This window comes from Phyllostomus hastatus, unplaced genomic scaffold (genome assembly GCF_019186645.2).
Source record: "Phyllostomus hastatus isolate PE091 unplaced genomic scaffold, TTU_PhHast_1.1 phas_contig_198, whole genome shotgun sequence".
In the NCBI taxonomy this organism is placed as follows: Eukaryota; Metazoa; Chordata; class Mammalia; order Chiroptera; family Phyllostomidae; genus Phyllostomus; species Phyllostomus hastatus.
In genome coordinates this window covers 3,332,045-3,354,532 of record NW_025333715.1, presented here as the reverse complement: position 1 = coordinate 3,354,532, position 22,488 = coordinate 3,332,045, and the positions used below count along the sequence as shown (strand labels likewise).

General features: G+C 65.5%; 1 protein-coding gene across 1 annotated transcript in view; it reads right to left on the bottom strand.

The window, feature by feature from the left end:
* Positions 1-475: 475 nt before the first annotated feature.
* The window catches only part of EFCAB6 (EF-hand calcium binding domain 6), a 147,575-nt gene continuing 125,562 nt past the window's right edge, over positions 476-22,488 (bottom strand). Inside the window, exons 27-33 of the mRNA XM_045835134.1 lie at positions 22,096-22,287; positions 11,315-11,542; positions 8,401-8,631; positions 6,833-7,001; positions 4,813-4,997; positions 2,253-2,402; positions 476-729 (exon numbers count right to left, since the gene is read on the bottom strand). Of these exons, the coding sequence (XP_045691090.1) occupies positions 607-729; positions 2,253-2,402; positions 4,813-4,997; positions 6,833-7,001; positions 8,401-8,631; positions 11,315-11,542; positions 22,096-22,287 (1,278 nt within the window). The 3' untranslated portion in view covers positions 476-606. The remainder of the gene's footprint in view (positions 730-2,252; positions 2,403-4,812; positions 4,998-6,832; positions 7,002-8,400; positions 8,632-11,314; positions 11,543-22,095; positions 22,288-22,488) is intronic.

Here is a 22,488-nt window from a genome sequence, read left to right as displayed (position 1 = left end):
GCTGCTGCATCGGTCCAAGCCGGCATTCACCTCTACGGCTGGTTTTCGTTTCTAGCGCCGGACCGGGATACAGGGCCCAGCCAGGAGAAGGCGGGACGGCTGCCTCCGGGCAAGGCCTTAACCGTGAGGGGCAGCCACAGAACTGGAACTGGCCCGCAGGCCAGGTCTGATCCAGGATGCAGAAGCACGGGGCCTGGCCGCGGGGAGGGGGCCCCGGCGTCCCCTGGGCGCCCGGCAGGCTCCGGTGGATGAAACCTCCAGAAACTCCGAGTCTGCAAGCATCGCAGCACTGGTGGTTCTTTGAAAGTCTCAAGAATCACTTCTGCAAAAAGGAACATTTTTATTTGCTCAGACGCATGAGGGGAGGGGTCCTGAGGCTCGGGAACAGTGTCGAGGCCGCCCCGAGAGGCCGCCCCTGCGGCCGGGGTCGAGGTGCGGCGCTGAGCCCGGCTCGGCGCCCGGGGTATGCCGGCTGGGTGCGGGCCTGGTCTCGATTCTGGAGACAGTCCGGGGGTCCGAGAGGCCTCGCGGGCCGCGTGGTTCTGTGGGTCTCGGGGACCGGCTCTACGGCCCCGTCTGTCCACGCCGCGCACGCCGCTGGGGGCCCTACTGGAGAAAGGCCCTGAGGAAGTCGTTGTAGGAGATCTTGGAGGACAGCGTCTTGTCGTAGTACTCCAGGATGTGGAAGAACTCCTCCTCCGACAGGTTGATGCTGTACTCCCGCAGCACCTGCAAGGCGGGGAGGAGCCGGCTTCGCTGGGCGCCGTTGGGGGCGGGGCAGGCGGGGGGGGGGCGGTGCGCAGGCTGGGGACACGCCCCCTCCAGCACCGCCCTCTCTCTTCCTCTCTCTCCCCATCTTCTCCCTCTTCCCCTGCCTCCCCCTCCCCCCTCTCTCACACACACACTCACACTCTCACACACACACACACTTCCCTCCCCACCCTCTCTCTCCTGAAGCGACCTGGAGGGAGAACAGCAGGTGCTGAGGACGGTGAAGCAAAACAGGGACGCCCCCAGTGACCAGGGACCGTCCCGCCACCACCTGGCCCTGGACTCCCGACCTCGGGCTTCCTCTACAGGGAGACCCGGACGCCCACTGTGTTTCCAGCGCCCACCGTGTTTCAGCTGCTGCTCGTCCCCCTCCTGCGGCGCACAGCTGAAACAAACCCTAAATAACAGGCACCCCATCCTGCGCCTGGGCCCCCGCCTCTGCCTGGGGGCTGACTAGAGGGGCCGGCTGAGGATTCTACTTGACCCCAAGGCACAGACAGACCGCAGGAACTGGAAGCACAGTGGGCCCCGAGGGCAGGGTTTGGTCCTGGGTCCCCGGCTGCTCTCCAGGGTGGGTGGGGGCAGGCCCCTCGCTGGTCCGCGTCCAGCACGGACCCTTGGACACGCAGCCCCCTGCCCACCACCAGCAGAGGCAGTTATTATTACTGAAGAAAAGGCTTCATAATTTCAGCGGAAGCAGAGGCAGCCCAGGAAGTACATCTGTTGTGAGTGCGTTCTCGGGTCACAGACCGGCTGGTCTGGGATGCCTTGACTGAGGTTTTTCTGGCGGTGACGTGAGTTCCGGGCCCGGTGGGGGTGGGGGGAGGGGTTCAGGGTTATTCTAAAAGCGGGGGTTTAAGTCGCCCTTGGGGGTGGCTGCGTCTTCCCTCTGGAGACAGGGAGCAAAGGTCCTGCAAAGTAAGAGCTTCCGGGCCGAGCCGGGTCCTCCCGAGGTGCTCCCTGCAGCCGTGCGCCCCTCTGTGACGTGGGCTCTCTCGTGGGGGCGTGGAGGACAGCTGCGAGACAGCCCTGCCTCGTGGAGGGCAGCTGGGGGCCTGGGGCTCCCGTGGGGCAGGGCCACGTCCGTGGGCCCCTCAGGAGCCACAGCTAGGACCTCGCTTCTGCACCCCAATGTTTCTGTGCTGTCCTGCGGGCCCTGAGAGGCAGACGCAGGCCCTGGGCCCCCACTGGGCCCAGGGGCAGGCCTGCCGTGGGGCTGCGGCAGTAGGCTGAGGTGTGGGCATCAGGGGAGTCCCCACAGGGGTCCGGGGGCCCTCAGGAGGGAGGACCCAGGCCTGCAGGCGAGCAGAAGTGCGCTCCGCCTTGGATGAGCCCAGGGTCCCGAGGAGGCGGGATCCGGGACAGCGCCTCACAGGCAGGCCTTTGGTGGGGACCAGGCCCCCTTCTGTGGTCTCCTGGCCCCTGGCCCCGGGCACCTGCTTCCCGTTCGGAGGCAACGGCCGCCCGGGGGCCGGGCTCACCTTCCGGAAGTCCGCCACTCCCACGAGCCCCGTGCTGCCCGCGTCGTAGGCTTTGAAGGTGCGCCGCATGGGCCGCCAGCAGTGCAGAATTTTGGGCTGAATGCGCAGCAGCGCCAAGTAAAAGGAGGAAGTCTCAGCACCAGCTTCTTTCTGGAAAGAAAACAACCCCCACCAAGGTGGAGGGTGGTGAGGAGGAGCTTTTGAATCGGAAGGGTGCAGCGGCCCAGCCGCAACCGGGCGGGCGGGAGCTCCCCTCCTGCCTGGTTCCCAGGGGCCCGCCCTCTGGGCCCCGCCTGTGCGCCGCTCGCGGCCCCCGCTGGAGGGGGGCGGAGCGCGCCACCCCCGCTTCTCATCAGAGTCTGTGGGCGGGCTGCTGGAAAACACCGCTCGTTCCTACCTCGCGCCCCAACCTGGGAGGGAGGGGGCCTCTTCGTCCCCACTGCGTGGAAGGGGCATGGGGGCTCCCGGAGGCCACGAGGGGGGATCAGTCCCGATCCGGGCTGTGTTTGCCTCCAGCAGCTGCCCCCGCAGGCCCCCCCTCCCCCGCCCCACCGGATCCCTCCCCGGGCTCGGGCGGGAGGGCCAGGCCGCTACCCTACCCACTTCCAGATAGTTCGAGGAAAAAGGTTTCAGTTTGGGACTCCTAGTAGATTACTGTAATAAAGAGGTCCCCCCTCCCCCCAAAAAACCCCACAAGTTTGTAATTATATCCAGTAATTAGCACGCGGCCCTGTGATTGTTTCATTTAGGGGCCGTTAGATCGGAAACGAGCCGGCTCAGCGCCGCAGCCCGGCGCCTGCCTGAGCGCCACCAGGTGCGCCGTGGGTGACGACGTGCGACACGCTCCAGGCCAGTGGCTTCAACACGGCGCCACGCAAGACAAATCTGCGCGGAGTTAAGTCGCTTTCCCTTCCACACCATTGAGCACTTGTGACGGGCGCTCGGCAGACTCCCGGTCGGTGGGTCCGCGTGCGCGGGGCACAGCGCGCCGCTGCGGGCGGCCGGATGGTCACAAGCGCAGGGAGGACGCGGAGGGAGTCAGACGCTGCTGAGCGGCGTCAGCCAGGGAGCCACAGCTTCACCCACCCCTGGGGACTGCAGCGTGGCCCCTCGAAGGGGAGTCACACCCCTTTCTCCTCCCCGTGCAGGGAGGGGGGACCGGCTGTTCACGCTCCCCGCTCCACTCGCCCAGACTGGAGGTGGGGGAGAACGGCACGTGGGGAGTACAAGTCCCGGCGGCACAAGGGGAGGCGCTTCTAGGAGGCATGTCCAATAGCAGCTAAGATGGTGACCACAGAGGCCTGTCAATCTAGCCTGGGGAAAGCAGGCATTGGTTGGGAGGTGCTCCCATCGGGAGCCTGCGAAGGCTTGGGGAATTGGTTGGTTACTTTGGAGAAGCTCCTGGCCGGTCCCAAGCCTGAGAACAGGCGCCCGGTGGGTTCCTCCGCACATGCGCAGTTCTCTGCGTGGCGACCTCGTGGGCCCAGAGGCTGCGCGGACTCCAAGTGAAGGATCCAACGTGACAGAGACGGACTATGAGCGTGAACGAGCCTTTTGGGGGTTTTTTTTTGCTCCATGTTTTGGATAAAAAAAAGGCGAGTCAGGGAAAACAGTGGTTGAAGGTGGGAATCAAAATGACAAATGATGGAGGAAAAAAGCTAAAAAGCCAAAGAAAACAGTGTCCTCCAGTTGTCACTTAAACATCTTCAGGTTCTCATCCCTCTTCCGAGAAACAGAACATCGTGCCAGTGCAGTTCAGGCGAGGAAGGGGGAGCTCCCACCTCCCGACGCACCCGGGGCAGGTCTGGCCCATCTCTGGTGGCTGTGACCCCGCCCCCACCCCAGCTCTGCCCTTCCAGTCCCGGGGCCTCGTAGAAGCAGCCGGCTTGTTGCCGTTTGCCGCGCAGGTGTTTCTGGGGGCTCCGGGAAGAGCCGTGACAACCGGGTGTCTGCCGCCCCGTGAGTCTGAGAACCTGGGTCTCAGGCGATTGGTCCCCAGTCTTTGCGTCTTCACCAAGAAAGCAGATTTTGAGCTGTTGCAGTGTCCCCGAAGCCTGACGGAGAGGCCTCGCCTTTACCCACAGCTCTCTCCGGCGGGACGCGAGCTCCCCTTCGGGCGGGCGGCCGGCTCCGGGCCCAGCAGCCGGGCCCCGGCGGTTAGGGGCTCACCTGCACACTGCCTGTAGCCGGGCGGGCCTCTGACTAACGGCGGGAGGGAGGGGCAGCAAAGGATGGTTTCACAAGGGCATGGACACACTCCATACGTGTTTGCACACACACCACACCTGCACGCACGCTTGTACCACACAATGTGACACACGCTCACACTGCATATGTACATACACATACCATACACGGGTGACATACAGACACGTGTGCACGGAGGACATGGGAGCGGGGTCCGAGGGCAGGCGGCAGGGAGTCTGGGGACATCACGCAGGCGCGGTCCTCCCTGGCCAGTGGCCCTGCCCCGCGTCTCGGCGCCCATGGGGCGGGCTCAGGAAAACCCGGGCCCCTCCTAGCCCCGGCCCCAGACGCCCCTGGGGGGAGACCCCCGTACCATCTTGTGGGCGTTCTGGATCTTCATCCTGCGCGTCAGCGAGGTCTCCTTGGTCTTCAGCAGCAGGATGCAGCTCTGCAGGAAGTCGCAGTACGCGAAGCTCCCGTCGCCCTTCAGGTCGTACTTCCCGACCAGCTGCTGGCACTCCTCCCTGCTGATGTCCAGGCCGAACTTCTCCACGAGCTCTGCAGACGGAAACGCCAGCTCAGCGGGTGGCGCTGCGTCCCCGCACCCGTCCACGCGGCCGCTCGCTCGTCGTGCGCGGAGGTGCTTTCTCCGCGTGAGGCCTCGCTGCGCGGGCTCAGGCTCAGTGGCCGGACAGACACGCCAACAGGCGTGCACACGGTGAGCCAGGCGCGGTAAGGGGGGAGGGGGACCCGCCCCCTGCCGCCCCCCCCGTCCTGGCGTGTGCCCACTGCCCTGGTTTTGCACGGTTCCCACGGCCGCGGTCACGGCAGAGTGGACAGTGTGCTGTGTGAGCTGTGACTGAAGAGTGGGCGGGGTGGGAGTGGAGGCGGGAGGGGGGATCCCAGGGAGGGGGGATCCCAGGGAGGGGCCTCAGAGTCAGGGCGGAGCCTGGAGCAGGGGCGGGGCGTCCGTAGACGGGGTGCGCGCCTGAATTCAGACTGGGCCCCGCCCACGGTTTGAGTGTCTGTGCCAGTGACCACCTGAGACATACCGAGCCTGACACACGCGGACCCCTCTTGAGAGACAAGTGGCCCGCGAGGCCGGGGTTCAAGTCTGGCTTTTTGGTTAGAGCCACCCCAATGCCACGAGGGCGGCCCTCCGGCTGCCCGGGGGCGGGCCGTCAGAACACCACGCCCAGCCCCATGCCCCACCCGCTCTCACGCTCGATTCTCAGACCAGTCCCGACGCAGCAACAGCTGCTTCTGGAGTGAGGCTCACAGTTAAGAGAGACTTAGGAAGCACCCGATTTCAGCTTAAGGTGAATACTCTGAGCTTTCCGTCTGACCTCATGAAAGCGAGGAAGCGTCGAGGAGCAGGACGCTGAGTTACTAACTGTTGACGCCGACGAGGAAAACCGAGCCCAGCGGACCGGGCGGGAGTGACGCCGAGCAGGCGCAGGCGGAGAGACGAGGCCCTCTGCCCCGCAGACAGGACGCGCTGCTACTGCCCGCCCGCCTGGGGACGCGCAGGGGCGGGGAATGGAAGCGCAGGGAGCTGTCCAGTAGGAGCCTCGGACGCGCCGGCTCGCCTGGGCCGTCAGTGGTGTGTAGAACACGGAACGACTTTGGAAGATTAGTAACTTTTTTACAGCACCACCAAAGGCAGACAAGCCTACCGCACAACGGGCTGGTGGCCGGGCCGAGTCCACATTCAAATAGGAAACAGCGATGACGCTAAGGACGACCACCCAAGTCGGGGGCCACCCTGCCCAAGGGAACAGAAACAACGAAAACCAAGGGGGCTCCAAATTGCACAGACCCCGGCAAACCACGCCATGTCAGATCCATGTAACGACATCTGCTTATTACTGGTTGCGTGTTTTCATATCTAATTCATGTGTTTTGGAGCACCGCTCACTACAGGAGTTCACACCTTGTTTGGCTTGGGTGTTTCTGAGCCGTGGTTACCACAACAGTAACACGAACGAACAAGAGAGGTTCTCAAGGGAACCATTTTCCTAAACAAGGTCTGGGTGCGGGTGGAGAAGAAGGGAGCCGAGGCCCCTCCCCCCAAGCAGAGGGGGCGGGGCCCGGCTCCGCTCCCTGGGGCTGGAGCGCTGCCGGAGGGCGTGCAGACAAGCTGCTGTGACTGGAGGCGCTTACCCAATGGGACGACAGCCAATGGGGGCGAGCCGTGCGGGCAGCGGGCCTGCGCGTCCCCAGCCACCCCCTCTCCGCCTGTCCCCTCTCCTCCTCTGGTCCCCCGATCCCGGTGTTTGTCAAGGTGCCTAGCCTGCCACCACCAGCAGAGGCTCCCCGTTGTGTCCGAGGGCCCAGGCCTGCGCCTGGAGGGGAGGGGAGGCAGTGTCCCCCGGGGCCGGAAGCGAACGCACCCATGAACTCGGCCGCGGCGATGGCCCCGCGCCTGTGCGTGTCCCGCTCCTTGCACTCCTTCAGGAGCTCGCGCCAGCAGCCCTGGATCGTCCTCCGCAGCTTGCGCTCCACGGGCTCGCAGTTCTGCAGCAGCGGGGTGCCCGGCACCGTGCCCGCGCTGGCGGGCGTCTGCAGGACAGAGAAACCCCCTTTAGCTGGGGGTGTGCGACGGGAGGCAAGAGCGACCGCTCACAGGTGTCACTCAGGCTCAGGGGCCCGCGACCCCACGGGCAGCATCGCCTCAGGAGTGACAGGGGAAGCCAGACTTTCGTTTCCGTCCGTGCGCTGGCTTTGTGCCGAGTCTCGGTGACTGAGGCGGTTCTGGAAACGAACGTGCAGCCAGGGTTCAGATCTGGAGAGACGCAGATTCGATACGTCTCACGTGTGTGTGTGAAGTGACAAGCACACGTTTTCCACCAGAAACAGGGAAGGGACTGAGTCTGGCCCAGACGCCCCCCCGCCCACACACACACCTCCTGGACGCCCGGCGGTCCGACACGGGCGAACTCGGCCGAGTCCCTGGGCTCTCTGCCAGACCCCGGGCACCTGTACGCCCCCTCCCCCCCGCCCCATCCCAGTCCACGTCTTCCTGGGCTCTGCGCCCCTCCCCTCAGCCCTGCTGGCCCTGCCACGAAGGCACACCAGTGTCCGACCACTGGCCACCAGCCGCCCCGGCCGTCCCTGCCACCCGGTGCCAGGCCACCAGCGCCCCTCCGGGATCGGATCACTGCTGCAGCTGCCCGCCGGCCCCCATAAGACTGCGCACTGCACGGGAGCGGGGAGACTGCAGACCCTGCGGGGGCGGGGCGCCCCGCTGGCTCCCAGCCCCAGGGAGGGAGGACCCAGCACCGCCCCGGGGGTGCCGGCGGTGCGTGCCCATCGAGCGGACAAACGATCCCGCTCCCTTGGCGTGCTCGCCAGGCATGAAGCATATTACGCTCATGGCTGGGGCCCTCCCTCCCCCGTCCGAGGAAGGACTCCGTCGTCCTTGATGGCGAAGCAGGCGCCTTGGTGAGGCTGCCCCTCCCCCACCCCAGGGCCAGGGCCGCGCAGTGGGCAGTCTGCGGTTAGACACTGGGTCTCTCCGAGTCTCCCTGGGGCACTCTGAGCACGTGAGGGAGCTTCTCAGAGCCTCGGCGTCCCCCCCCTGTGGACGGGAGTGACCGGCCTTCCCGGGGCACTGGGCAGGCAGCCCCTGCCCACAGGGGCACCTACTGGGGCATCTGCTGTCCAGCCGATGACGCCGGCAGCCCCAGCCTCGCCTCACGCTCCTTCTCGGGCCTCTGGTCCTCCTTACGCTTCCCTTCCGCCTGCCACGCCTCTTTTCTGCCGCGCCCTGCCCTGCCCCCCGCCTCACACCACCGCCCCCTTCAGGCAGGGGAACGCTGGGGACCTGCCAGGGGACGCCTCCCAACCTGGTGTCGTCTTCTCAGCCACTCCCACCCCGTGGGGACACAAGAGGCCCTGCCCCAGGGGACTGTGGGCCTGGTGCGAGGCTGCCAGGCGACACCCAGGGATGAGGACTCACACCGAGGTGGCTCCGTGCTCTCGTCCCGGCCTTTGGGTCCCGGGTGGGCGATGACCCCGCAGACCTGCCTCCGCCGGAGAGGTTGGGGGCCTCGCTCCCTCTCTGGGCCTGGGCCGAGTCGCCCGTGCTGGGCGGGGTCGCCACTCTCTCGGAACTGAACCTGCTCAGGAAGTCCAGGTACTTCAGCCGCCCCTTGGCGTCCACGGGCATCTCGCTCCAGAGCCTGTCGAACTGGTGAGGAAGCAGAGGGGTGTCCCCAGGGTCAGTGCAGGGCCCCCCGAGGGCGCGAAGCAGGACGCGCACCGGAAAGGCAGTGTGCACGGTCCAGAGCCCGCGGCAGTAAAACAAATTGAAAAAGGAACAGCCCATTCATCCTCCTGGGGTGCAAGCCCCGGGAAGCCCCGGGCAGCCTGGGGGGCCCCGAGGAGGTGAAGACGAGAGGGTCATTCACGGCTTCCGCAGGACGGTCTTTAATTGAATTGGGCCCTTCGCGAGCCGTGTAAGGCCATTACATCTTGTGATTCTGTGATTAGTCACAGCGCCAGAGCAGCCGTGCAGACAGACATTGTAGGGGACAGTGCAGATCAAACCCCTGTCCACCCCGGTTGGGGGACGGCCTGGCAGGACTCTCCCCTCCTCCCGCAGGCGCCCTGGGTTCACTGCTCCCCGTCCTGCACGAGGCGACAGCCTGCAGCTGCCGAGTTGGCCTTCGTGGTCTGGTTCGCCCTAAGGACAGACAGGGCCCTCTCACGGAGGAGAAGGGAGGCATCTGGAAGGCTGGAGACAGGTCTGCGGGTTTGCATCGGTGCTGTGTGACGTCATGGCTGTGTCAGGGCCACACGCAGCACAGATGTGGGACAGTGACCCAGGGCGCCCTGAATGAGCCACTTCTGATGACCTCAGGGCTTTCTGGGAGGCGAGAAGAATGGTCACTTGCTTGCAATTGGCTTCTCATTGCCCCTAAGGCCCAGTGGGGCCCCGGCCTCCAGCACACGCTGGGGGAGCAGCAGCCCCCTCGCCCCCGGCACAGGGAGGGACCGTCCCCGCCCTTCCCACGCACCTGGCTTTGGCCAGAAACCCACGCTGCTCTGGGCTCTGCTGGGGTTTCTCTAGAGCAAGTGGAAAGGGACCAGGCCCAGCTCTGTTGGAAGTTCTGGGAATGTGGGGGGGGGGGTGGAGGGAGCACATGCCAGGCCCTGAGAGGGAGAAAGGGTTAACTTGGGACAACATCCCAACCCCGCGCCACGCAACCCAGAAGGTCGCGGGCCGAGTGACCCCGGCAGGGAGAAAGGGAGGGGCCGCACTCAGCAGCCCCTCCCCAGACAGAGCTCCGAGTCTGCTAGCCGCCACCGAGTCTGCTAGCCGCCACCGACTGCGACCACCACACTTAGGCCAGGCGGGGGCTCTCGGTGCAGCCGCCCGCCTCGGGGACGTGTCTGCGTATTTTTGGAAAGCAGGGTTTAAAAATAAGTGCTTGATGTTGTTGGGGGGGGGGTGGGGGGGGGGTGGGGGCTTGATGTGCCAGGGATGGCAAAGCTTTCTTAGAGGACAATTAGCATCCAAATCCTCTGCTCTGAACGCCAGACACGAAAGAACGTCATTAATTTATATCTATAATTAGAGTAAATTTTTACTCATTTAGAGTAGATGGAAAGCCTTTATTAGTGAGACCTTTATTAGTTGGCTCTGTAGAATAATAAATGTGACGGTATTAAGTTTAAAGGCTTCCACCCGTGTACAGTATCACAGCAGCGTTCGGTGAGCTGAGGAGCAGGGTCACCCGGGAAGGGCATTTCACTCAGCAGGAGTGACCATGATGCCTAGGGAAGGTGATGCTCGAGGGAAGGGAAGTCGGGTGCGCATCGCGCCAGCGTCTTTGGGCGGTGAGTCCACTGGCCTAGGCAGGGGTGAGGCGGGCGCGATGCTGGCCCCGCCCCGTGAACACTTGCATCCAATGAGACTGGAGCTCGTAGGAGCGTGACCTCCCCCCCCAGCCCCACCCCCAGCCCGCCCCTGCAGGGAGCTCCTGGGCGGGGCCTGAGCAGAGCCAGGAGAAGCAGGGGGCGGAGCCGCTTTCCTGAGAACTTTGGATTTCATCTGGTCACCTGAATCATCCTCTGCAAGACCGTACATCGATGGGTCTGAAAGCTGGCGAGGGCCGTGGCAGGGCACTTTCTGGGGTGAAGGGAGGCTCCCTCTGGTGATTGGGTCACCGGTGCTGGACTCGCAGGGGTGGGGTTGGGGGGTGAGGACCCTGCGCCGGACCCTGTCTACCCCTGGGGACGGCAGGGCACCGGCTGCGTCAGGTCCGGTCTCTGTCCCCACACCCTCAGCTCCCTGAGGAGCTCAAGCAAAGCTGTGATCTTCTTGCTGTCTGGCCACTTCTCATGGTTAGGAGAGGAGTGGCACTCTCTTGCCTGGGGACAGTGGGGACAGCTGGGGGTGGCATGTCACCAGCATGCCAAGGGCAGTAGCAACAAGCCCCAGAAGCAGGACCAGGGGTGGGCGCTGGGGAGGGGCAGAACCACGTGCAGGCCCCCGCCCCCCAGGCCCCGCTCCGGTAGGGGAGGGGCTGGCCTCTTTGGCCTGCAGACGCCCAGGGATGCTCCAGGTACCGGGGAGAAGGACAGAGGCAGCTGGAGCCAACTTTGATTTGACTTTAAAAATAAAACTGGTATTTTTTGCACCCTGGCTGAAATGATGCAATTTGTACCTTTTACACAAACAGGAGGCTCCTGGGTGTCTTCAGTAACGTTTGAAGTAAAAACACCCCCCCTCCCCCTTAAAAGAACACCCTCCCAGTATTTTTAAAACCGTGGACTGTCTCACACTCTGCGTCGCCCCGCGGGGAAGGCCGGCTCGACGCCCCCGCGGCCGTGCTGAGGGCGCGCACCGGCCACGCGCGTGCGCTCACCTGCTCGTCCGTCAGGATTTGCACGTGGCGAGTGCAGATGGCCCTGAACTCGTCCCTGGACACGGTGCTCACTTTCGAGGTGTCGAAGTTCTCGAAGTCCTGGGCGATGGCCTGGTAGTGGGCGGTCACGGCTTTGTGGAGCCGGGCCAGGGTCTCTTGGCCCGCCATCTCCTTGGGAGACTTGGGAGGCGGGCCTCTGGGCATCCTCTCGGCCCACTCGGACGCGGTCTGGGCAAGGAGAGCGGAGAAGGGGTCTGTGGAGTGCGTGACAGGCAGGTCGCCGCTGGGCCCTGGCTCCGTCCCCCGCAGCGGGGGGACGAAGAGCCGGGGACGCAGGCGGGCCTGCCGCAGGTCGGAGCAGCGTCCGGACACGGACACAGACATGGGCTGGGCCACAGCTGCTGTGAGGCAGGAGCCCGGGCAAGTCCCGCGGCGCAGGGCCGGGCCCCGGGGGGTGAGCCCTCTGCCCCCCGTCCGCCCACTTGCCCGGCCGGTCCCCTGGCTCATCTGACACGCGCTCAGCGAGCACCGGCTCTGCGTGGCCAGGGACTCAGCGGGGCCACCGCTGTGGTCTGCACTCACATGCAGACCCCAGGGAGCCACGTGCAGCAGCTGGAACCAGGAGGGTGGGCGGGTGGCTGCCACCGCAGGGTGCCGCCGCCCCACCCTTGGCTGAGCCTTCCCTGAGTCTGGAACTTTCCCCACCCTGCAGGGATTTAATCTGGGCGGGTCCAAGTTCGGGGCCAGCCCTCTCCTCTCTGGAGCAGTGGCCGCTGAGGTGCCATCAGGGCCTGTGGCGCTGTCCGTGGTGCTGGGGGGCCAGGGAGAGGGATGGCGTCTGACCAGGCCCATGATGGAGTCGGGCTTGGGAGGCTGAAGCTCTGAGTCCTCAGCCTCCCGCAAGGAGACAGAGGCCGGGGGCACGGGCAGGGCCAGGGCACAGCCCCGGCATCTATGCATGTGCCACTGGGACCTGTGGTTGCCACATCGGCAGGTGGGCACCTCAAGGGAGGGCAGGGCTGGGCAGGGGCTGGGCTGGGGGCTGAGCTGGGGGCTGGGCATGGGGCTGGGCTGGGGGCTGAAAGGGGAGACTGGGCTCTGTGAGAACCCAGCGGTGACAGTGCACGGTGACCGTGCACGACAGCTGACCCCGCTCCTGGGTGTGTTCTGAGACGGGCTGGGCTTCCCCACTGGCCATGGCACCAGCCCTCAGGATGCTCCGACACAGTGCCGAGACCGTGACCGCACCGCCACCTCTAACCCCCCCGCTGATGCTGCAACTCGGTCGTGAGGCAGCTCCGGCAGTTCCGCAGCAGGCAGGCTGAGCGTTACGCCAGCCGCTCCAGGACAGAGCACGGCACTGCTCGGGAGAGCGCAGTGATCACGGCGGGACAGTCCTCACACGTGTGCACGCACACGCTTCCACACATGCCGCAGCCCGCCGCAGCCCGCACCGCCCAAGGGTCACGGAAGCTTTGAAATATGTCCACTTGGGGCCATTTGCCAGGTGAAAACCTGCCTTTCTTTTTGATTCTAGGAAACAAAAGTGACGTTGCTGATGCATCTGACGCAGCTTCAAACAGCTGGTGATGCCCCCCCCCACAGCCACGCACAGGGGCGCATCCCTGACCACCCCGAGGACGTGGCCATGTGGACCACAGAAGGGCCGCTTCTGGACGCAGAGTCCCGCCCCAGGTCCCTCCATGCACTCGTCGGGTGGACAGAACCGGGCGGAACGTGGGCGGACCAGTCCAGCATGGGGGGCGGGGAGAGGGGGCGGGGCCTGAGTCTGAGTCTCGGCCCCGCCTCCCACCGCAGGGGGAGCCCACACGAGCAGCCCCTCCTCCAGCGCGCTCCCCGCTGGGGCCAGGAGCAGGGCCGGCGCATGCACGGGAGGCGAGGCAGGGGAGTGCTCTCGGAAAGCGTTAAAGCACGAACCGGAAACCCTATTATTCTAACTGCAGGCCTGGGAGAACTCTGAGTGGCGTGGGCAAGCTTCGGGGAGTGTGCTAGAAACTCCAGAGGACGCGGAATAGTTTTCTCGCAAAATAAGGATCTCTAAATTTAACTTAAGAACCACAGAGGCCTGAACAGACAGGCGACAGAAGACACTGATGGAGCTGCTAAATGATCGACCACCGATCGTTGCAAAGCTGTCAAGCCTAGGTGACTCGAAGAGCCAGCTATGTCCCTGAAAAAGAAAAGAAAAAGGATCCTTTTTACATCAGTCAGACCCTCCCAGAACCCGGGAAGGGACATCCAGAGTTCCGATCCGTGGTCGGTCACCCTAACCCCTGCCAGGAAGACGTGACAAAGAAGACACCTGACGGGAAAAACATAAACCACTGCAATGCACAGACATGAGTGTAAAGACAGTAAAAATGTTTTAAAACATCAGAAATATTTAGCACCGTATTCAGAAACGGCACACTGAGTCTGACCAGGGTTTATCCCCGGTGTAAGAAGGCGCAAGAGTGAGCAAACCCTTCGGCTCCTCACGTGGGCACAGGGCAGAGGTCAACAGGCGGCAAAGAGGCGTTTGTCAAAACCCAGCGGCCGCTCCCGGTAAAAACGGGGCAGACCGGGGCGGAGAGGGCCGGCGGCGCGGGGACTGGACGGGCATCCTCAGTGTGACACTCTCACGATGGCGAGTGTGTGCGACGCGGTCTGCAGACGTGCGACGTGGGCGGGGTCTGAGAGCGTCGGCGTGGACCCCCCGCCCCCCACCAAGAGAGGTGCCCTGGCCGTCCACCCCCCAGCAAGAGAGGCGCCCTGGCCGTCCATCCCCCCGTGCACAGGCCCAGAGGCTCCCGCATGCAGAGCGAGACTCCCCGACCACACATGAGGCTTTAACGGAAACCGACGTCGGAGGAAGATGAGAGCTGTCCTCTCTCGTGGGCCTGGGCCCACGGCCCGGGGATCCCAGGACGCTGAGGGGAGCGGCTGGACTCGAGCGGAAGACACACTGAAAGCCAACGCCATTCTTCCCAGCGATCCCCACTAGTGAGAAACCGTCTCGTGAAAAACCCCACGTCTCACCGACGACGACCAGGCTGCCGAGGACCCTGGGGTCAAGGTCACACGAAAGGTGGGGAGACGTGGGTGTTCTCCCGGAGGTCAAGGCCACACGGGCGCAACCGGACGGAGAGCCAGGCTCTGCTCCCGGGTGTGACGGTCTTTCTCAAATGGCTGGTTGGCGAGGTGCTAACGCAGACATCCGTGGGTGTTTGGGGGGACGGCCGGGCGCACTGATGTTAATGCGGACACAGGCAACCGCCATGTGGGGACGGCCCCGGCACTTCTGGAAAAGGCTGGTGAGGACGCGTCTGACCCGCCGGGTGCTGGATGCCGTCGCCGTCACGTACTCGGAGCGGTGCAGGGCGGCGGCGAGCAGGCCGCCCCGGGCCCCCGCTCCGACTGCTCGCTGGGACAGAGGTGCCGCCGCAGCCGAGCCGGCCGCTCGCCGGGCCTGTCCGCTGCGGAAGCAGCGAGAGCCGTGAGGCCGCCTCAGAGGCGACCCGGGCCGCCACGCTGTTCGTCCTGAGCAAGACGGCGCGCCCAGGCTGCACAGAGGAAGATCCTTCGTTTTCTCCGGGGCCATGAGCGCAGAACGCGGTCTTCCCGCGGTCTCCATCTCCCCACAGGGACCGCGCCCTTCCGGCAGCCTAGGCGGGGTCACCTGTGACGTTCCTCCCTGTCACCCACGTCCCGACCACCCACACGTCCCACCCACATGGCTCTGCGTTGGGCATGGATCCAGAAGGCGGTCACCGGTCTGTCCTCGCCTCCAGGCCAGGCCGCCCGCGGGTCTGGCACGGACTCCTGCAACGGTCTCTGCACTTCCGCCCTCGGTCCCTTCCTCTGAGGGCGATCGGTCTGGAGTTCTCACGTGCGTGCATGCACACAGGGGCCAACGCTGACCTCCGGTGCGGCGGTAAGCGAGGGCACGGGCGGGCGCATAATTAGGGCTCCGAGCTGGGGGTCTTGCTGCCCTGAGGGTCGGGTGTCCTGAGGTCGGGGGTAGGGACGGTCTGGTTGTGAGGGATGCTTAGCAGACGCTGGCCTCAGAGCCCCGCTCGGCGTGGCTGAGACAGTCCTGGGTGTGAGTCCCACCACTGCAGGAATCCCGGGGGGGGGGGGGGTGGTCAGGGGGAGGCGGCCCCAGGTGGGATGGGGGGCCAGTGCAGAATTCGCCCGGAGCCCACTCCGTGGGCCCCAGCCCAGGGCTCCCTCCTGCAGTCTTGACGTCTGACACAGACTCTGGCTGGACTAGCGTTCTGCCCCGTGCACACGGCTGCCCCGTGACTCCTGGTCTCTGTCTCCACCCTCCCCCTGCCCCCCAGGACCAGGGCTGCAGGGAGGGGTGGCAGTCAGCCCCACGGTGCCCGCTCCCACACGGCAGGGGCCCCCTGGGGACCAGCCAGCCCAGCAGAGTTCGGGTGCGCGCTTGTTCCGACAGCCCCGCGATGGGACTGACCCGGAAAGAGCCCACCGCCCTCTCCACGGGGGGTGTGCAGACCCGTCCTGGGTGGACGCATCACCTCTGCGCGTCTCCCAGACGACCTCTCCAGGTAAGGGGGAGGGGTGCGGAAGGGGGAGAGCAGGCTGGCCGGCGGGTGGGCCGGTGGAGTGGAGCGAGGGATGGAGGCCGGCGCACACCTTGTCTCCTGCGGTGCGTGGCCCCCAAGGCCCGTCCCTTCACTCTCCTTGCACCTGGGACCGGGGGTCCCCACTGAAGAGGAGGATGCTGCCTCCCTGTCCCTCTGCTTCGGGTCGGCGGCCACAGGACCTGCTCTGGCCGAGGGGAGGCTGGCCAGTGTCGCGTGGGGGGACGGTTCTGATGTCCAGCCGGTGGGACGCAGAAGGGACGAGCCCCGAGGACGGGACGGGTCAGTGCGGGCGGTCAGTGCGGGCGGCCAGGGGTCGACGCAGTGAGACAGTCCCCCCGTGGGCGCCCACGGCGGCGGCCACCTGCCTGGGAGCTGCAGGACGGACGGCGCGGCTTAGCAAGGTCTGTTCCGGCTGGCCAGCCGGCAGTGCACTGGCGCGCGGGCTTAACCGCGTGCGGGCTGTGATCAGGGGTCCGGAGGACGGCGCGTCTGCCGCGGGCGGTCAGCGGACGAGGAGACGCCCACGCAGCACCCCCGCGGCTCTGTGCGGGGGGGTGGGGGGGGAGGGGGGAGGGGGGAGGGGGGAGGGGCGGGGCTAGAGACGGCACCGCAGCCGCAGCGGAAACTCCGGGTGAGCAGAGCTCGGCGCCGAATCCCTCCGCGTCGTTGTAGAAAACAGGGTAATTACTTTTAAGAATTGAAAAATTGCTTCACTTGATCAAATATTTTGATTAGCAGAATTAATTGCACTGTATCTTCATTTGTATTTACAGTGAGCGCACGAAGGCTAAAAATAACAACAGCCGCGGAACTGCCTGTCAGGGGAAGACGAGGCGTTAGAAACACCGAGACGGGAGCGAGCGGGAGCTCCGAGGGCCCGCGGACCGCCTCGCCGGGGGATGGGGCCCAGGAACCGGCCTGCGGGCGGCTCTGACAGCCCCCGGCAGCGCACGCGGAGGGGGCCGCGTCTGGGAGGGGCCTGGGGTCTCAGTGACCCATCGCTGCCCGGACCTGGGACCTGCTGCCGGGCCCGGGTTCCCTCTGGGCCACCAGTGTCGCTGAGCCCTAAGATTTTACTAGCACTTCCTCGGGAAAGGCCACAGTTCAGTCACGCTTTAGGGCTGAGCAAAGGCTCGCTGAGCCCTGGTGCCGGTGACGGCCGCGGGGACCTGGTGCCGGGGGCTCCTTCACACAGGTGCCGGGCGGGGCCGGCGCACCAGTCTCTCTCACCCTCCCGTGGCCCTTCGCGGGGCCTGTGGGTCTCCCTGTTCTTCAGACAAAGCACGTGGGGTTCGCCTCACCCAGGGTCTCCGGGCGCCTCCCCTGCAGGTCTGACCTCAAATGCACGCTCTTCCCACCCTATCATGATTCCAGGGGCCTGCCCCGCGCCCAAGAACACCAGGGCCACCGAAAACAGCGGTATAACTCGTAAGTACTGACCGAGGGCCTACTTATGTGGCAGGCACTGCCCGGGCTCTGGGGACAGAGCAGTGAGCGGGAGGGGCTGACACTTGGGGATGCCCACCCAGGCTGGGGAGGAGGGGACCCACCCCAAGAGCTCTGCCCCTCCGCCTGCCGCCCGGAGCCCTCCGCCGGGGCCCCACCCCACCCCGCTTCCTCTCCCCATCACCTCACCCCGTGCTCCAGCTGCACCCGAGTGCGGGTGGGGGGCCTTCCCCAGCCAGGCGTCGGCACACCCCCGGGACGCCCCGCCCACCCGCATCCAGACCCGGTGCAGAGCCATCAGAACGCCGCCCGTGCCCCCCTCTGCCCGGGCCCTGCAGAGTGAGGCCCTCTCCCTCCCCTCCCCCCGGCTCTCCGAGCTCACTCCGGCCACACAGCAGCCCGACGACGTCACAGAGAGTGCAGCCGGACGCCTTCCCCAGCACCTCACCCGCAAACCCTTCAGGGGCGTGGAACCACCGTAAAACGCAGGGAAGGGAAAGGGAAGCAGTTCGGCCACCCCTTCGACCCTTTAACGACCCCACAGACTCACGGCGGAAGTCATTTACGAAACGGCTGAAGGAAGTCCTTTCACCTAAACACACTCCACCCCACGTAACCACACTGCTACCGGACATCAGGCGGCAGATGTGTGCTCACTGACGTGGGAGGGGGAAAGGTAGGAAGGGACGCCTGCATCCGGCCCTGGCCGCGTCCGACACTGAGCACGGCTCCTTGCGTAAGTGACTTAGGCCCGAGGACAGCCCTCGGGGCAGACAGGCGCAGAGCCAGTTCCCGCCGCACAGGGAGGGAGCGCAAGGCGGAGTCTAGCCCCAGCCCCGGGTGCCAGGACGGGTGTGCAGGGAGCAGGGGCCACCTGTACCAGTGCACGCTCCCGACGGTGCTGGGGCCCATGCGGACGCTGACGGCTCAGGGGAAGCAGGCACCCACTGGGGCCAGGGCACCCACGCCCTCCCTGCGCAGGGCAGCCAGCTCACCCAACCCAGAGGGCCGAGGGGAGAGGCATGGGTGCCCCACAGCGGCCTGGTCCCACGGGGCCCCTGTAGGCCTTCGGGGCCGTTGGTGACAGCCCTGCACCTCAGCCTGCACACGGCAGGCCCAGCAGCCCCCGCGCCCCGGCACAGCCCTGGGGCCACCCCCACTGCCACGTGGTCCCAGGTTCCCTCGCACAACCTGCCACGCCCTCAACGGTCGCCGGGACAACAGGCAGTGACAGCTCCCCTGGCCAGGGAAACTCGAGTACCATTTGGGAGGAACATTTAAACATCCTCGAAACTCTACCAAGGGGACGCCGTAGCTTTTCTCGCCGTTGGGAACAAGAGGAAACGACGGTACCGGTGTGTCCTAGTGATCCGCTCGGCTCGTTTCCAACGACCCAGGCAGGGCCTCTCCCGGGAGAGGAGACCCCCCCTTCCGCGTCACGGCCACCAAACCCTGGGGACACCGCCGCGCTGACAAGGGAAGTGGAGGCAGCACCGTCGGCACCGAGTCCGAGCGTGGCGCCCGCAAAGGGCTACGGGCCTTGCGACCTGCTCTGCAGCCCCCTCTCCGGCGGAAAAGTACCCTCCCGCGTCCTCTCCCGCAGCACAGGGGCGCACCTGCGGCCACGTCACATCTCAGGGGCGGCCGGGAGGCCCGGGCCTCACACACACAAGGCGAGAAACGACCTCATTGGCCGCCCGCCGGCCGGACTGTGACCAGACAATGCTCCGCGGTGAGGTGGGGGTTTGTGCCGCAGGTTCCGCGGTCTCCATGGCGACGGAGCAGGGCGGTCTGACGCGGGCGTCTGCTGTGTCCTGAGCGTTAGGTTTTGTTCACGGGAGACCCCGAGATCGCACCGTGAAGCCTAAAAGGAACGTTAAATAGAGCGAGTTTCTGAAAACAGGTGGCCCTCTGTAGTCCGCACTCAGTGTTCTCAGGGTCAAAGGTTTCTCCCGGAGGAACAAGGAGGCCCCTGCTGGGGACGGAGGCGCCGGCCCGCAAGTCCCCAGCCAGTCTGCAGGAATCGCGGCGAAACGGGCCGCCACCATCCTCCGATGCTCGGGCCTCTTCCTCCTTCTCGCCTGCCCCCCACCCCATGCCGCGGGGCGGCGCTGCAGTCCGCGTGCCCGGGCCTGACAGCCGAGTCATCTCACTCCGGTCCGGGGAGAGACCGGAGTCACCTTCATCTCCGGTCCCCTCGCAGGCCCGTGGGCCGACTGGCGGGGCCCTCAAACCTGAGTGCAGCGTCCAGAGACCAAGGCCCCGCAGACCGAGCCCATGCGGGGGCGGGGTGGGGGATGCCGGGCTGCCCTGCCGGAGGCCCAGGGACCTGAGGACCGACCGCGCCTGGACCGAGGATGTCGGAATGCGGCGGCACCTCAGGGGCAGAGGAGCCGGGAGGGACCACGCCACGGCCGCGCCACATGCGAGTGATGGGAAACGGCGCCGCGTCTGCTCTGCAAAGAGCTCAGGCCTCCCGCGTGACGGGCCCACGTGGCCCCCGGTCGTCTGAGCTGTCGGGGACAGGCTGAGCCGCGCGCCCGCCGTGGGAAGTTGTCGTGGGTGGGCGTGAGGCCCCCACGGGGACTCTCCAGAGAGGCCGTCTCTCCATGCGGCGGATCTGGCTTGGCTGGGGATCCCTCTGGGGGCGGCCTTCGCGAGGAGAGGTGCCCACCTCGCCGAGAACTGTGTTGGTGACCTCCTTTTAATCGCTTGCCACCCGTGCGTCCCCAGAGGGAGCGGACGGCTGGCGTCGCACTTAATGAGCCTGAGGAAGACGCATTTGACTTTTCTGTTATTTGTTACTTCACCCCCTTCTCTGGAGAATGCCAGCCCGGGAAGAAACCTGAGAAACCGCCGGGCTGACCGGGCGTCCTTCCCGCTCCGGCCACCTCGCAGGGAGCCGCCCCACGCCCCTGCCCGCGCAGCTCCACCACGCTGCTTCTGCTAGAAAGGGGACCTGGGCTCTGGAGTGAGGGCACGGGACCCCCGCAGCACAGCCTGTCTGGCCCCCACCCCCACCAGCAGACAGACAGGATGGAGGAAGCCCCCACACGGTCTGAGATGCCCAGGGCCTCCCGCCTGCCCCTTCGGGCTGCCCTTTCAGCCCAGGAGCCCCTTGCTCCACGTGACCTCCTGGGAACGTGCCCTGGCTGGAGCTCTGGCTTCTCTGCAAGGCCTCCCCGCCCCCAGGCCAACCCCAGGTCCCTGGCTGGTACCACGTAATCCCACCACTGACGGCACATGGGCCTGGAGAGGCGGGGGGAGGCCGTACAGGGCCCCCCGGGCAGGGTCCCCCGTGTGCCCCTGGTCCCGGGATGCCGCCCCGGGCAGCCCACCATGCTCGCTCCCACCGCGGTGAGCCCCAGACCTCCGGGCAGGGACGTTCGGCCAAGTGCCTCCAGAAGCTCTCAGGCAGAGGCACGGCGACGTGGAGGCCACCCAGAAGTCCACCCACCAATGGGCGAACCGATGGGCACAGTGTGGTCTGTGTGGACAGGGACGATCCTCAGCCCTAAAACGGAAGGGCCTCCTGACCCCTGCTACAGACAGCGTGGGCCCCCAGAGGGGGAGCGTGGCGTGCAGGGGCCTGGAGCGGGGCCGGGCTCCTGGGGCTCACAGACCAGCTCTCCCACGCCCTCCCGGGTGGCGTGGACGGCACCTCGATGGCCCCGTGCCCCGGCGCCCTCGTCTGCGGGCTGGGACGTCGCCAGCACGCGCTTGCAGGGGTGGTGCGAGATGACACGAGGATGACGCGAGTCAATGCGCGTATTACAGGCCGAGGAGAGAGCGCTGCGCAGGGCCCGCTGCCGCCGCTCCACCACTCACAGCGAGGGCCCTCGGTCCGGGGGAGCCTTCGGGCTGCTTGCTGCGGCAGCCTCGGTCCCAGGAGTTGATCCCGGGAAGCTGTTCGCTGCACAGACAGGTGCACGGGGGGCGGGGGCGGGGGATGGGGGTGGGGGAGGGACAGCCTGAGCGCCCGGCCCGGGGGGACGGTTACGCGCATCGTGGGGAAGACTGCTGGGGTTCAGCGGCGGCATTACTTCTGGGTGTTTCACGTGCGTGTGCATGTGAGGGCAGGGACACGGCACCTGTGTGTCCGTCCTCGGCACCGAACGGCGGTCAAAGAAATCTGCTGGTTAAACCTAGACGGCCATGGACTCTAATGAGGTGGGCCCGCTAATGTTTAGAAACCAGGAAACAGCCTAAGAATATACACAGCTAGTGCAGCCGGAGAAGCGGACCTGGGAAGGAACAGAGCCCTGTGGTCAGCCGCCCTCCCTCCTCCAGGAAGCCCTCCCTGACCTCCCCAGGGGCCTGCCGGGCACACAACCGTTCAAGCCCACTACCTCCACATTCCGGCCCACGACCGGCTGATTCCGGGCCCAGGGCCCGGCACATCGAGAGTCCCAGTTCCTCCCCGGCCACTCACGGCCCAATGCACAGCGGGCCTCGCTCCTCTGGACCCCAGATCATGTTCGGGACCCAAGGTCCTGAGCCTCTAAAACAACCAGGCAAAGTAAACCCCCAAATGCCTTTGAAAATAAAATAATAGTTTTCAAGTGAAGCAAAAGATGTGCATTCACCTTCTGATGCTCTGTGTAGCATTTATACCAGCTTTTCATGTAGAATGAGCTAATTACGTGAGGTGATTGCCAATTTACCTGACACGGTTTTGTCGACTATCCATTTTGCAAAAGCGGACGTCAGCCCGCACATCCTTACCTCGTCAAGAAAACAGGTGAAGTTCTGGAGAAAATACTTCCAGTGTATGCAGGGGGCCAGGTGAAGCCTCAGCTTCCTCAGGAAGTAGTGGTACTGGCTGTCTGTGAGCGTGTGGCAGAAGTCCTTGAGGACCTGTCCAAAGTCCGAAGCCTTCACGAACCCAGTGTCCTCTCTGTCCAGGGCAGAAAACGCCTGCAGAAAGGAAGGCAGGCGCTCCTGTCAAGCAAAGATGTCCGGGGGTGTTTTTCTTAAGTATTGCTTCTGCGGAATGCAAACGAAATCGAGTGCCTGCAAGTCCCCTGCGGAGTCTAAATCACCGGATGAATGCACCATGCTGGAGACCTGACGCGGGTGAGTGTGTGCGCGGAGCGTAAGAACTTGCGTGTGGCGGGG